Source organism: Gavialis gangeticus, unplaced genomic scaffold (assembly GCF_001723915.1).
Source record: "Gavialis gangeticus isolate Ggan-Ray unplaced genomic scaffold, GavGan_comp1, whole genome shotgun sequence".
Taxonomy (NCBI): Eukaryota; Metazoa; Chordata; order Crocodylia; family Gavialidae; genus Gavialis; species Gavialis gangeticus.
This window is the reverse complement of record NW_017729022.1, coordinates 86,368,513-86,381,156: the sequence shown is the minus strand read 5'-3', so window position 1 is coordinate 86,381,156 and position 12,644 is coordinate 86,368,513. Positions and strand designations below refer to the sequence as shown.

Sequence of the window (12,644 nt, the reverse complement as noted above, 5' to 3'; positions counted from 1 at the left end):
CCCCCCCCCCCCCCTCCCCCCCCGGGACTAGTCACTGACTCAAGAGGCACCAGTCGCCCATGCTCCTATGTTGCCCTGGACCTGAACCTCTTCCATCTAGCTTTAAAATTCTTGTCTTGACTGAGAGGCAGTCTATACAACCTAGGTACTCGGTAGTGCTCTGAGCCATTAAAATAGTCCTATTTGAATAACACTATTCTGAGAAGAGGCATTCATTTTTATATTTAAAAAAAAAATTATTTCTTTCATCCTGGAACCAAACTAATAATCTAGGTTAAATTTAGAAAGATTTAAAATGTGCTGCACAGAGGGAGCTGAAAGAGTTGACTCCACCAAATTAGTCCATGCTGTAGAATTTCTGGCTACTGAAATTTCTGACTCAGCCACATGCTTCTGAACAGTTCATAACACTTCCTCCTCCTGAAATATTCCAGGTCACAAGCTACAAAAATCCTTAAAAATGGACTCTAAAACAGACTGAGGAACAAGTGAAATAAGACTTGAGCCTCAGTCTTAAAGCAGGGGGGAGAGGGGGCAGACTAACTCTGTGTGTGTATGTCTCTAAAGTTCAGCCACCAAACTAAAATAGCTATTCACACAGCTCTTTTACATGTTTTATGGGCAAAGGCCTAGAACCATATTTGTTTGTGCTCCTTAAACAGATAAAAACTATTCCTTTTTATTGGCTCTGAAAACAAGACAATCACTACTAGGAATGGAATAGCAAAATTGGGTTCTGGGCTTCTTGAATTGGTCTCTCTGGAGCCATGTTCTGGGCATAGCATACTGTTTTCCTGCATGCATGGAGTAACTGCCTTCTCACAAGTGAAGACTATCAGGTGAGCATTTGGGGTGAGGGCTGGGGCTGCAGTGGATGGACACTGCTATTCCTTGGCCTGACTCTTCCATGTAAGCTTCCTGTATTGCCACTTATTACTGACAGTGGTCTTCCCTTAGTCTAGAGTTTCCTAGCTATCTTATTTTAACCAGGCCAAGCCAAGAAAATTATTGGTATTACAGGAAACCTCATTTTTAATATAAGGGATTTGTGCAGGTAGAAGACCAAAGGGGTAGTCAAATGCTCTCTAGTGTGGACTGCTGTAAGTCTTCTGATTTCATGCTAGTGCAGTTGATAGGGTAGGAGAAATGGTTCTTACTCAGTTTTACCAATACTATTCCATCTGAACAAGATAATAATTAAAAGCTATTCTACTACCAAGGTTTTCCTTTTCCGAGGAAAGGAGTTTATGTCTAGTTATTGCCTTAAGTTTTAAACAGGGCTGGGGGAAGGGCTCGGGGAAGCTGCTGTGCCAGGAACACCAGCTGGAAGAGAAGTTTACTTGTTGGGAGGGGCACAGTGTCTGTCCTGTTCATACAGAGGGATGGTAAGCATAGAATCAAATGAGTAGAGCCCACTTGTTTGTTCACGTGATCTCTTCTCTCTGTAGGACTTGTTGAACGAAGCCAAGCAGAGACTTGCCAAGGTGGTGAAGGATACTGCTAGGTACCAAGCTCTACTAGATGGACTAGTTCTACAGGTAAAATACTCCAGCCACAGCGAAAAGCTGTCTCTTCAGTCCTACCTCAAGCATGAACCCACTCTGGGAGTACTGCTGCAGTATAGAGATCACCTAGAACATTTTTTTCAGTTTACTCCCACTAGACCTGGGAGTCAAACTTCAGCTTTATGCAAGGCCCTGTTGTCTGAGGTATGCCATCTAGGTTCTTGAGAAGTTTCATATGAATATGAGAGACGGTTGTCACAAACTCACAGAAACAGTAACTTGCTTCTTAAACTGTCATTGCTTCAGGACAGATGAAGAGTAAACACAAAGGAGTATGTACTTAAGCTTTCACTACATATATTTGGGATGAGCTCTTGAAACGCATGCTTGTTAAAAGCTTTTTCTCCCAACTGAATAGTTCATGATCCTGTCTGTTTGCATTTCAAATTCTAGACAGAGAGCCAAGACTTGTGTGACTATAGCTTTGCATAAACTTAAGTGACACAGTACATCTAACTAGATCTGCTTCCCTACCTCCATAACCAGGCTTCGGGCATCGGATGTTACTTTGGTCAAAATATTTACCTTTTTTCAGAAATATAGCAGCTACAAACACCAAGGTTTTAATGGAAGCTTACTACTTTAACTGTGCTAGCTGCTATGCTAATACAAGAGCCTGAAACAGGCACTACCTTTTTGCCAAGAATTCTATTTTTATTTGTGTGCTCCCCAGCTTAAAATAGCAAAGACTCTCCAGCACAGTCAGTTGTCTTTCCAGCCTTTTTATTAGCTTTCTAGTCATTCCCCTCCTTTGCTGAGCTCAGACTTGCCAAATAAGGTTGAATTATAACACTGACATAGCACAATTCAGTAATACATGTAGCTTTTAGCCCTGTTTATTGCATGCAAACACACAGCAATAATAAACCTGCAAAGTGGGGTACATTTTGCCTAGAGTCACAAATTCAGGGCATTCTAGTCTCCCACTTGTCTGCATCTTTCTATAGAACTTCAGTAGAGCTGGAGATCACTGGACGGATTTAGAATTGTTGCAGACCTTAAGAAAAAGCTGTGCAGGCTATTTACGTAGTTGCAGCTTGCCTGGTCCAGTTAGAAATACTAATGTCCCTCAACCTGCCTCTCTTCTTCCATCCTTCAGTGCCCATCTTGGCCAGCTCTAACAGCATTTTAGTTACAAATTTGGACTGTCCAGCTCATACACAATGCAATCTATAAGTTCTTATTGGTTTCACATTACTGATCATAATAAGTCCTATCTCAGGATGACTGTGGTAAGATGGCTTGTAACCAGTGGACAGTTTGATAGTCAGTCAGTGAGATGGGAAGCTTCTGCCATTACTTGGACTTTAAACTAATTTCTCATTGCATTGTGGCTAATGAATTATAGTGGTGCTAGAAGTTTCCTTCATCTCTATTTTAACATAATTGTTGTTTTGCACAGGGATTCTTTCAGCTACTTGAGCCCAAGGTGTTTGTTCGTTGCCGGAAACAGGATCTCCCTTTGGTAAAGGTAAGATGACTAGAATGGGAAACAGTGTCTCCATAGCTAAAAGCGTGGAACTCATACTTGAAACCTGGCAGGCAAAGTCCTAACGCAATAAAGCAACTTGCTACCAAATTAAAATAAATAGATAAAAGTGTTGCAGTTACCTGATCGTTGGTATTGTATACTTTTCAGTTCAGGAAATGTCTTTTGTTTAGAAAGTGCCTTGGGCCTTCTCACAGTATAAGGAATGATGACAGGAGTTAAATGGCTTTTAAAAGTAAGTCTCTTCCAGAAGAGGGTGAGACAAATGAACGAGTCCATGAGTTCTGGCTCTTCCCCTTTCCTTAATATGGACTTGATGGTAGTCACACGCACCATGTCTGAGCAAAGAATTCAATTCACCCCAAGCTCTCTGATCTTAACTAAGGGTCTATTTCTGTTCTAGACTGCTGTACAGAAGAGTATTCCTGCCTACAAAACTGCTGCAAAAAAAGACATTGATGTTCATGTTGACCAGGAAACATTCCTGCCAGAGGAAATGTAAGGAATTTGGCAGGCATTGGTGGTGGATGGTAATCTAATGCAGTTCTCTAATGGGCTGTTAGTTGTTGAGGGAGTGTGAATAAGCAACTCTTCTGGAAAAATGAAAGTAGTACCCTCAAAGCATATCTGTTGCTGTTTAGTGAAGAGCTGGCACTAGAGAATCTGCACGTAACTAATTCTTACCAGGCTTAATTATTCTAACCAAGTAATGATGTTAATAAGTAAGCAGACATGCTTGCAACCTTCCTAAACTAAACACAAACTTTGGGGCAGATTGTCTGCAGTCAACAGCAGGTAGAAACATGGCATAACTTTTACAGTCTTTGAGTGGACTCTGAGGTTCAAGATAAAGCAAAAAAAGAGTCCTAAGGGCTGACGCAGGTTATAACTTTCATGTTACATAGTAAACACCTGAATAAAGATCTCAAAATAAGATTTAGTGATAGAAACATAAGAGTAAGAAGAACTAATTGGATTATACTCCAGTGTCTGTGATTGTCTAATACACAGTTGGATGCAAAGTCCAAAAAAGATCCATAAAATATTTACTCCAGCCTCCCCACACATCACAAGCCTCAAAGTGTCTGCTGTTTTTTTTTTTGTGTTTTTTTTATTTGTTTTGTTATACAAACAGTATAAATGGTATAAGAAATGTCATTCTCTTAAGAATATTTGTAGGCTGCTCGCTCTCCTCCCAAGATCTGAAAATTGTGAGACATTCTTATTTATTGGATGCTGTGAAAAGACTCAACACCTCAAAGTGCACCTTCTTTCTTGCTCAGATCCCTACTGGCCAGAGCATTATTAGGGCTAGTGTTGCTGTCTAAAAAGCAAGAGCAATGCAATTCAGACTAAAGTTTGCTTAAAAATGAGTAGTGGGCAGCACCATTGGTTCGTTATCTTCTTGACGTGCATTCAAGCATGTATTTAGCTCTGCCAAGTTATGATATGTAATATTGAATCGTTTCTCTCTCTAGCGCTGGAGGTGTTGAAATCTATAACAGCAATGGGAAAATCAAGGTTTCCAATACTCTGGAAAGTCGGCTGGATCTCATAGCCCAGCAGGTAACTTTGGGGAAGGAGAAGTTGAGGTTGGGAAGCATCTATTCACCCAGCTCCTTTTTGTGCCTTCATTATCTTCCCAACATTGGACTAGCCAAGTCTTGCTGTTAGCATCCTTGAATTTCATCAAAGTCCAAATCTTCAAAGTAAGATTTGTGGCAGTCTCGTGTTTTAGGTAGATGACAAGCAAAGACTCGTAAATTCAGCTGTCCTGACTTGTGGGAGGAGCTTATTTATGCCACTATGTAGTGCCTGCATGGAGTCTTTTGCATGGGGGAATATAGATTTCCCTAGTCAAAATGTCTAAATCTAACCTAGATATAGATTAGTCCACCTTAAACCCAGAACAATTTTTTCGATACAGAGATTATCTGATACAGATAGTAGATTTAGCCCAGTCTGTTCCCTAGGGAAAAGTGAATTCTTCTGGCCGTGGTTATTGCAATATTCATTCAGGACTGCCAATCTGGCTATTGCCTAAATAGCAGCAGCTCTCTGTTACTTTTCGGAGTTACCTTGTCCCTCTGCTTAGGATCTTGACTACGCTGACACAAATCTTGTTTTCAGTCATGTCGGCAACATAGAGCTGTTTGGAATTTTCCCGAGCTATTTTTGTATTTGGCATATCGCCCACCGGTTCCTATAATCAAACAACTAGGTGCTCAGTTATTTTACTACTCCTTAAAGTGTACAGTATATGTGAAGCATCTTCTAACACTCTTGTACTTGTTCTCGTGCTCTCTCAACAGATGATGCCAGAAATCCGAGTGGCACTCTTTGGTGCCAATGCCAACAGGAAGTTTTTGGACTAAACCTCTTTGAGGGAAAGTGGAATCTGTTCCACTGCCATACTGAAGAGATGCAAAAGTGTCTGCTAACTTTAATCTTGAAATGTACCTATTCACTGCTCTGTGTCATCCAATTTATGTTCTTCGGTGGAATAACTTTGCATACCTGCTGTGCTTAGCCTGACTCAATTTTGTGGTGATTTATGTATTGATCAAAATGAGGGGATGACCACCTCATCTGGAAGTGACACTAGAGAATGGAGACTGTTTGGGTCTTGGCTCTGTTCTGTGCTGCTTTGGCTATAAGATTAGTGGTCCAGTTAGGCCAACTCATTCTGTTGGCCACTTGACTTTTCATGTTACCTAGTCTTTGACCATACAATATGCCCATGGGAGCTCTCTTTCTAATTAAGGCCTTTAGTGTTGTGCAGGGAGTATGCATTCCTCCCCAGGGTCAATAGTCTGACTTGTGTTACTTGGTCAGGGCCAGAGTTTCCTGTTCTGTATATGTGATTTAAAAAAAGAAGCCTGAGCCTGTACTACTTTATTTATTAAAATAAAAAGGTGCGTGTCTACAGAGACCTTTTGTAGTCAGTCTACGGTGCTGCTATTGAAGTGTAACTGTGATGGAGTGTGGGGGTAGTTGTTTTATCTACTGTTCAGGCAAGGGCATCATACTCTTCAGCACAAGTACTAATTCTAGAGAACAGTAATACAGAGAAAAGTGACCCTCCCTGAACAGTTGTGGTACTTACATAAGTCAAAAGCTGCAAACCACGCTAATAGGATCCTCATTCTGCAGATGTTTGCTAGCACTAAGCAAAGTAGTTCATTCCTATCAGAGCTGAATTGAAGGCTGCTTCCTATTTGAGCTGGTTCCTGTGTGGAAGGAATGATCCCAACCAACCTTTTGGTTATTATAGTATTTTTGTAAACAGTAACATCACCCACTATTTCAATAGCAGAACTAGCTTTGTGGCATACTTTAATAAATGACAAATATAAAGATGCATATGAATGATAGTGGATAGACTATACTACTAGCTTGCAAACTAGTGTATCTGTACTTGACAACCTGAAAGTCACAGTGGGGCTTGGATGGAGTAGAGAACTGAACTCCCTAGCAACTAAGTAAATGTACTTTCCTGGGAAAGCACAGAGATAATGCACAGAAAGCTGCTAGCACATCAGTATCCATTGATGTACTCGGTATTACAAATGGTTCCCTTTTCTCTTAAATCCTAGTTGCACAGCAAGCAGTAGAAGTTTAATTGTGGGAGTGAATAGTGTTAACTTAAAAATACTCTTAAATAAGAATCCAGGGTGATCTTCATTCTTCCAACAAGGAGGAACAAACTAGCAGCAAAATGTCTCTCTTCTGTTACTAAGCATATAACTAGAGGCAGTTAGTGGGGGGAAGAGTGGTCAGTAGATATAACCCTGCCCTAAAAGGTAACAGACAGTTTTTCAGTCACTGAAGAGCTGCACCTATTCTGAGCAAACATTATGTAGCCTAAATTTACAGCCACACAGCAGTCACTCTCTGAGAGCGTCATAGATGCTATTTCTTAATCTGCACATAATGATACAAGACACTTCTGAAGTTCCTGAAAATACACCTGAACAATAGTGCCAGTACTGTACCTTAACACCTGGCACCATTCCCCATTTTATTCCTCCAAGACTCCTACATTCATAAAGCCAGTTTATTGATGCTTGAGGGAGCTGCTGAGCCTGCTCCTGTCACTCTTGGGTGTAGTGTGCTGGTACATGGCTTTCACGTTGTGGCATGAAGAAATGGGTGGTAGGCTGCAGTAGCACTATTTTATAAAAATACTGTCCTGCAACACCCAGTTTCTGAGTGTGCTACAAGCTATTCTCTTTCTTTGTAAGGACTTCACAAATGACTTACAGCCTTGCTTCTCTGAAATGGCAGATCTAATGGTCCTAAAAGTGCCAAGTTCTGACACACTTGTAGCTGGCCCATCTGTGTAGTGAGGGTGCAGTGTGTTTGCCTCCATATTTTGCTTTAGCATAGCTGTTTGGTTTATTAGCTTTTGTGCTTATCTAAGTATTAAATCTAGTTGCTTTTGACCTTCAGTAACTGCTGCCAGCTCCCTCCTAATCTCATTGTAAATTATCTAAATTTTTGGCTGCAATATATTAGCTTCCAGCTTCATTGCACAAACCAGAATCTATAGCTTACATCCAGATCCTGCAGGGGATGAACAAAACTTCTAGCTTTGTCTTAACTTACTGACCCTTCTGTTTAGACACTGCTTGCTAGAACAAGTTAGTTTGAGCTTTTTCTTACTGCTCAGTGAGTCAGCTGGATCTGCCCCCTGCATTCTTGAAACACTCAACCGGCTTTTACCTTCTCTGCAAAAGCAGGGTAAGAAACAGCAAGTTTAGACTGGCAAACAGTTGAATACAAGGAACAAGGCATACTGTATGTACAGGACAGGACACTGCAAATCATGCAAGTCAGCTGAGAACTGAAGAGTGCCTCCAGGTTCAACACAAACCTCAAACAATCCTAGAGAACAGCCCTGAAGCAGAGTGGATCTTATGTTTATACACATATCACTTCAAAAATCCAGCTGCATGTTATCTTAAAAGGACTAGCATTTTTCAGAGAAGATAATGAAGGAGACAAAATAGTCCTTTCCCTTTTATAAATGTGCAGTGGTCAGCTGTAGCACATGGAAACAAAAGGGTACAAGAAAATAAAGCCATAATGGCAAATAGCCCATGTCCACCGTTGTTTGTTGCCAGGGAAAGCAGAAGGTTGTGTCAAAGTCACAGCATGGATCACAATATGGTCCTGTCCATTTCTGGTCATTCTGATTCTGTAGAGATGGGGAAGTAAACTTGTGGGATCTTCAGCCTAGTCTTGCTTAGCAAAAGCCAGTGCTACTGGAAATATCCTAAAATATATTCGCCAATACCAATGAAATAAACTCCTTGGGCTATGCCAAAGAGGGGAGCTATAACCATGGCCCGGCAGACTGCCCCCTTCATGAAGGCAGCAGGACCCTCATGCATCCAGATTTTCCTGTATATTAAAAAAAAAAGGAAAATTATGTGGCTGAACAAGCAGCTCTAGGTGTTTTATACAACTAGTTAAAAGTAGTAGGGGGAGAGAATTTACTCTCAGGCTCCATCCACATAAGCATGGATGTTTGGTTCTCCAGGAACAAGTAGCAGCAGCACACCTTGCACTACTGCTACTTGTCTCTGGGAAGTGTCCATGCCACATGCACAATGGTGCATGACAAATTACCCCGGATGGGGTAAAGGAGGCTGGGGCCAGCACAGCTGGCCCCAGCAGCCTTACCTGGGGTCCTGGGGGCTTCCTATGGCTGCAGCAGTGGCGATTCTGCTGCTTGGAGCCCTGCCAGCAGCCTCAGCCCAGCTCTGGGTGGCCCCGCTCTGCTTTTGAGTGTTGCATGCTGCCCATGCGTGCCTTTTTTTTCCATGGGTTTTTTTGACCCATGGATATCCACATGCTATCCTAGGGTCAAAAAAACCTGCAGAAAAGCATGCATGGGCAGTTCTCCCTTGCAGTGTGGAAAACATGTGAATGTGCAGTATGTGGGGCCGCAGACGTGTCTGCAGCGTCATACTGCACGGCTGCGCTCGTCTGGACACGGCTGCATGTTTAAGGGTAAGAAGAGAAAGGCCCCATTCTCATGATTTCACGTTGAAAAAACCCAAAATCTATGCAAGTGCCACTTTCTATGGATTGTGCAACAGTTGCACAAGCTGGGAAGGTCTTTGGGAAATGGTTTCAGCACTTTCCTCCTACTGAGCACTTCAGCTGAACAAGTTGTAAACCACTGGATTAACATCACTCCCCAGTGGACTGTGTGAAGTACTTGGCTTATGAGATATGTTAGTTCTGTTGCTGACTAACTCAGCATGAGGCATATCAAGGACACTATGGAAAATCATTCTTTTATCAGCTGGAGGAGTAGTCAAAGGGAAGTTCTGATTCATTCTAGGACTAAGCTGTTCCATCAAAAGTCCTCAGGGAATTTTGCAAAACTGAAAGAGATGGAGTACCTGCTGTGACCCCCACACTGTGAAATAACCAAGAGCAGTGGGCACAGAATTACGATACATTAGACAGGCAGAGGGAGAGTCTTCTGGCTTACCTAGCACAGTCAATGATTCCATTGTACGTGTCCTCTCCCAGGCCTTTCTGCAGGGTTTGAATTCGGGTTTTTAGAACTAAAATGGGCAGAGTGTAGAAGATACATTTCAGGCTTCCAACACCCCACTACAGCATCATCCTATGATCTAACTTCTGTGGGCTTTTATAAAACAAATGGGGAAATAAGATAACCACAACACCCTGTCTGTGCTTCCTGCACTGATTCACTTTGTGACCTAAGACAAATCACTTTGCTTCTTGGACCCTCCATTTTCCAATCTACAAAACGAAGACCATGGTATTTGTCCACCTCTGTCCAAGCATACAGATTCCATAGTGAGGGAGGTAACAACAAACTGTAAGGTAGACTTTTCATAAATCCTTGCCAAAGTCCTAAGAAGTCAGGATAGGACTCAAAAATGTTGCAACACATCTGAGACACTACCCTTTTTTCAGATCTGGAGCCTTAATAAATGACCCATTGAAGAGGTGATGAGAATGGGAAACAGAGGAGATACTAAAGCAGGGGTCCAGCCATGGAGGAAGCTGCACTGTAGAAGAGAGAATTTCCTGGGAATAGAGAACAAAATTGTGATTCTGTGTAGCTGGCATGGAGAAGCTGAATGCCAGCATTCTAACAAGTCACGACAGGACTCAAAAATGTCACCACGCATCTGAGTCACCGCCCCTTTTTTAGATTCTGGTTTTCACAATGGAGAGATCTGAAAGAAGCAGAGATGCACATGCTGCATGAGTGATGCCTGGAGGTGCTTGTGAATTTCAATGCGAGAGAACCACTAGAAGAAATAACTAGGAAGTGACTGGAAGAATAGAGACTTCAAACTGCTCAGTAAGCTAGTGAGGTTTGCATGAGGCTGTACTCTCTGCAGGGAATCTCTGATCTCATGCAAACTGAGAGGCAAGCTGGTTGATTCTCCTTCCCTTATCAGAGCTGGTTGCAAGCCAAATACAACTGCATGTATGGCAACAAGCATGTTGTGTGTAACTTGTTGTATATGCTAACAAGAATGTTTTGTCTAAAGGATAGCGATGTGACCTCCAAGGACAACACCTGTAGCTGTCAGGTGTGGAAGCTGCCGGGATTCTGAGCTGTGCATGTATGGCACATCACAAGCCTTCAGGGAGTCCCAAAGTTCAGCACCCGTCTGTCACAGCCAGCTGTTCTAAGAGGCCGCCAGCAAAAAGCTGATGGTCAGAGATAACCTATCTTTGGTCATTGCTATGGTACTTCCACTCTGCCACCAGCACCACCTACTCTCAGAGCTTCTGCACCGATATGTCACAATGGACTGGACCAACAGATTTTGGGAACGCATCTGAGAACGAGCAGCAGAAACTGGCTAAGTCTGGGGACATGATATAAAAGTAACCAAAATCCCTAGATCAGGGGTGGGCAAAATGGTACATCTGGCCAGACTCCCTTTCTCAGCAGCCCCTGCCCTTGTCTCTGCAGCTGGTTTCCATGGAGGCCCCAGCAGCAGTGGGGCCGTGATATCGTGGGGCCAGGGTTTCCATGGAGACTGGCCCCAGCAGCACTGGCAGGGTATGTGGCTAGACAGGAAGCTGCCCTGGGGCCAGGACTTGGATTTTGCAGTGGTGACACCACGGTCCAGAGCTGTGACAGAACCACAGTCTGCTGCCTGCATGCCTCTGCTTGGGCAGCAGATCTCAGTTCTGCCCCAGCTCTGCACCATGCTGTTACCACTGCAAGATCCCAGGCCCAGAGCAGCTTCCCACCCAGCCGCGTGCCCTGCCAGTGCTGCTGAGGCCAGTTCCATGGAAACCCTGGCCCCATGCTGTCATGGCCACACTGCTGCTGGGGTCTAAACCAACCACAGCAATGCAGGCAGGGGATGCTGGGAAATGGAGTTTGCCATGGGTCCAATCTGGCCCGTGGGCCAGACTTTGTCCACCCCTGCCATCTCCATCCTATTCTTCTCCTGACACCTGGCCGTACCTTTACACAATACTCACCGTCCAGGGGGGTCACTGCCACAGCAGCCACAGAACCCGCTACACAGCCAGACACAAAGGAATGGAAGAAGGATGCTTTCTCTCCAGTGTGCCGCTGCCCATGTGTGTTGATGTTGGCAAAGAGTGGGAAATAGATAACGGAAAAAGGCACATCTCTGTTGGCAAGAAGGGGAAGAATTAGTAAAAACCTAACATAGACTAATACCACACTCTTCACTGACAGCTAGTGTCTGATGAGAGAAGGTAAACAGCTCTTCTTTATCCTAGCCCTGCAGATGCTTGTACAACATAGGTCACCATTACTACCTAAAATGGAGAAGAATTCTGGATCCAGTGGTTTTCCCATTGAAATGTAGGACTAGATGAGGCAGGGCAACTCTTAAGGAAGTCAAATACCTTCTGTCCAACGTGAATATGGATCTATCCAGGGCCGATGTGTCAAAGACATGGATCTATCCAGGGCTGGATCTGGCCTGCGGAGCTGTCATGTGGCCTGCTGGAAATTTGGTGGTGGGACAATCAGCAGTAGCATTAATTGCAATGGCTTCTGGAACTACAGCAACCACCACTTGTCACATCACTAAATTTCCAAGCTGAGGAGGGTCCCAGGTCAGATTTGGAGCATGGATCCATGTCACCCAGCTCGTGGGTTTACCTGCAGGCTGAAAATTTGTCAGCAAAACAAGCCACAGCAATTGATCCCGACAAGAAGCAAGGGGGGCAGGAGTGTCCGGAAGCCCCCCTGGCTCACCAAGGGCGTCCGGGACTGCCTGCTTACCAAAAAGGCGGCGTACGCCCGGTGGAAGGGGGGTGAAATCTCCAAAGAGGAGTATACCTCCTCAGCTCGGGCCTGTAGGCGAGCTGTTAGGAAAAGGCGGACATGGAGCTCGGACTAGCGTCCAAGATTAAGGATAACAAAAAGTCCTTTTTCAAATATATTGGGAGGATGAAGAAGGTGCCGGGTAATGTGGGACCCCTGCAGGATACGCTGGGCAATTTGGTGGTTGCGTCAGAAGAGAAAGCGGACCTCTTTAACCAATTCTTCACCTCCGTTTTCTTGTGCAGGGACCGGGACTTCCCTGCTGTGA

The 12,644-nt window shown here is 43.7% G+C and overlaps 2 protein-coding genes across 2 annotated transcripts in view; one reads left to right on the top strand and one right to left on the bottom strand.

Annotated features, from left to right (window-relative positions):
- Positions 1-5,982, top strand: part of ATP6V1E1 (ATPase H+ transporting V1 subunit E1) — an 11,398-nt gene extending 5,416 nt beyond the window's left edge. The window contains exons 5-9 of the mRNA XM_019515556.1: positions 1,449-1,538; positions 2,968-3,036; positions 3,458-3,552; positions 4,533-4,620; positions 5,367-5,982. Coding sequence (XP_019371101.1) covers positions 1,449-1,538; positions 2,968-3,036; positions 3,458-3,552; positions 4,533-4,620; positions 5,367-5,429 — 405 coding nt within the window. The 3' untranslated portion in view covers positions 5,430-5,982. The remainder of the gene's footprint in view (positions 1-1,448; positions 1,539-2,967; positions 3,037-3,457; positions 3,553-4,532; positions 4,621-5,366) is intronic.
- SLC25A18 (solute carrier family 25 member 18) overlaps positions 5,762-12,644 on the bottom strand; it is a 15,647-nt gene continuing 8,764 nt past the window's right edge. Inside the window, exons 7-9 of the mRNA XM_019515557.1 lie at positions 11,557-11,711; positions 9,563-9,638; positions 5,762-8,460 (exon numbers count right to left, since the gene is read on the bottom strand). Coding sequence (XP_019371102.1) covers positions 8,319-8,460; positions 9,563-9,638; positions 11,557-11,711 — 373 coding nt within the window. The 3' untranslated portion in view covers positions 5,762-8,318. The remainder of the gene's footprint in view (positions 8,461-9,562; positions 9,639-11,556; positions 11,712-12,644) is intronic.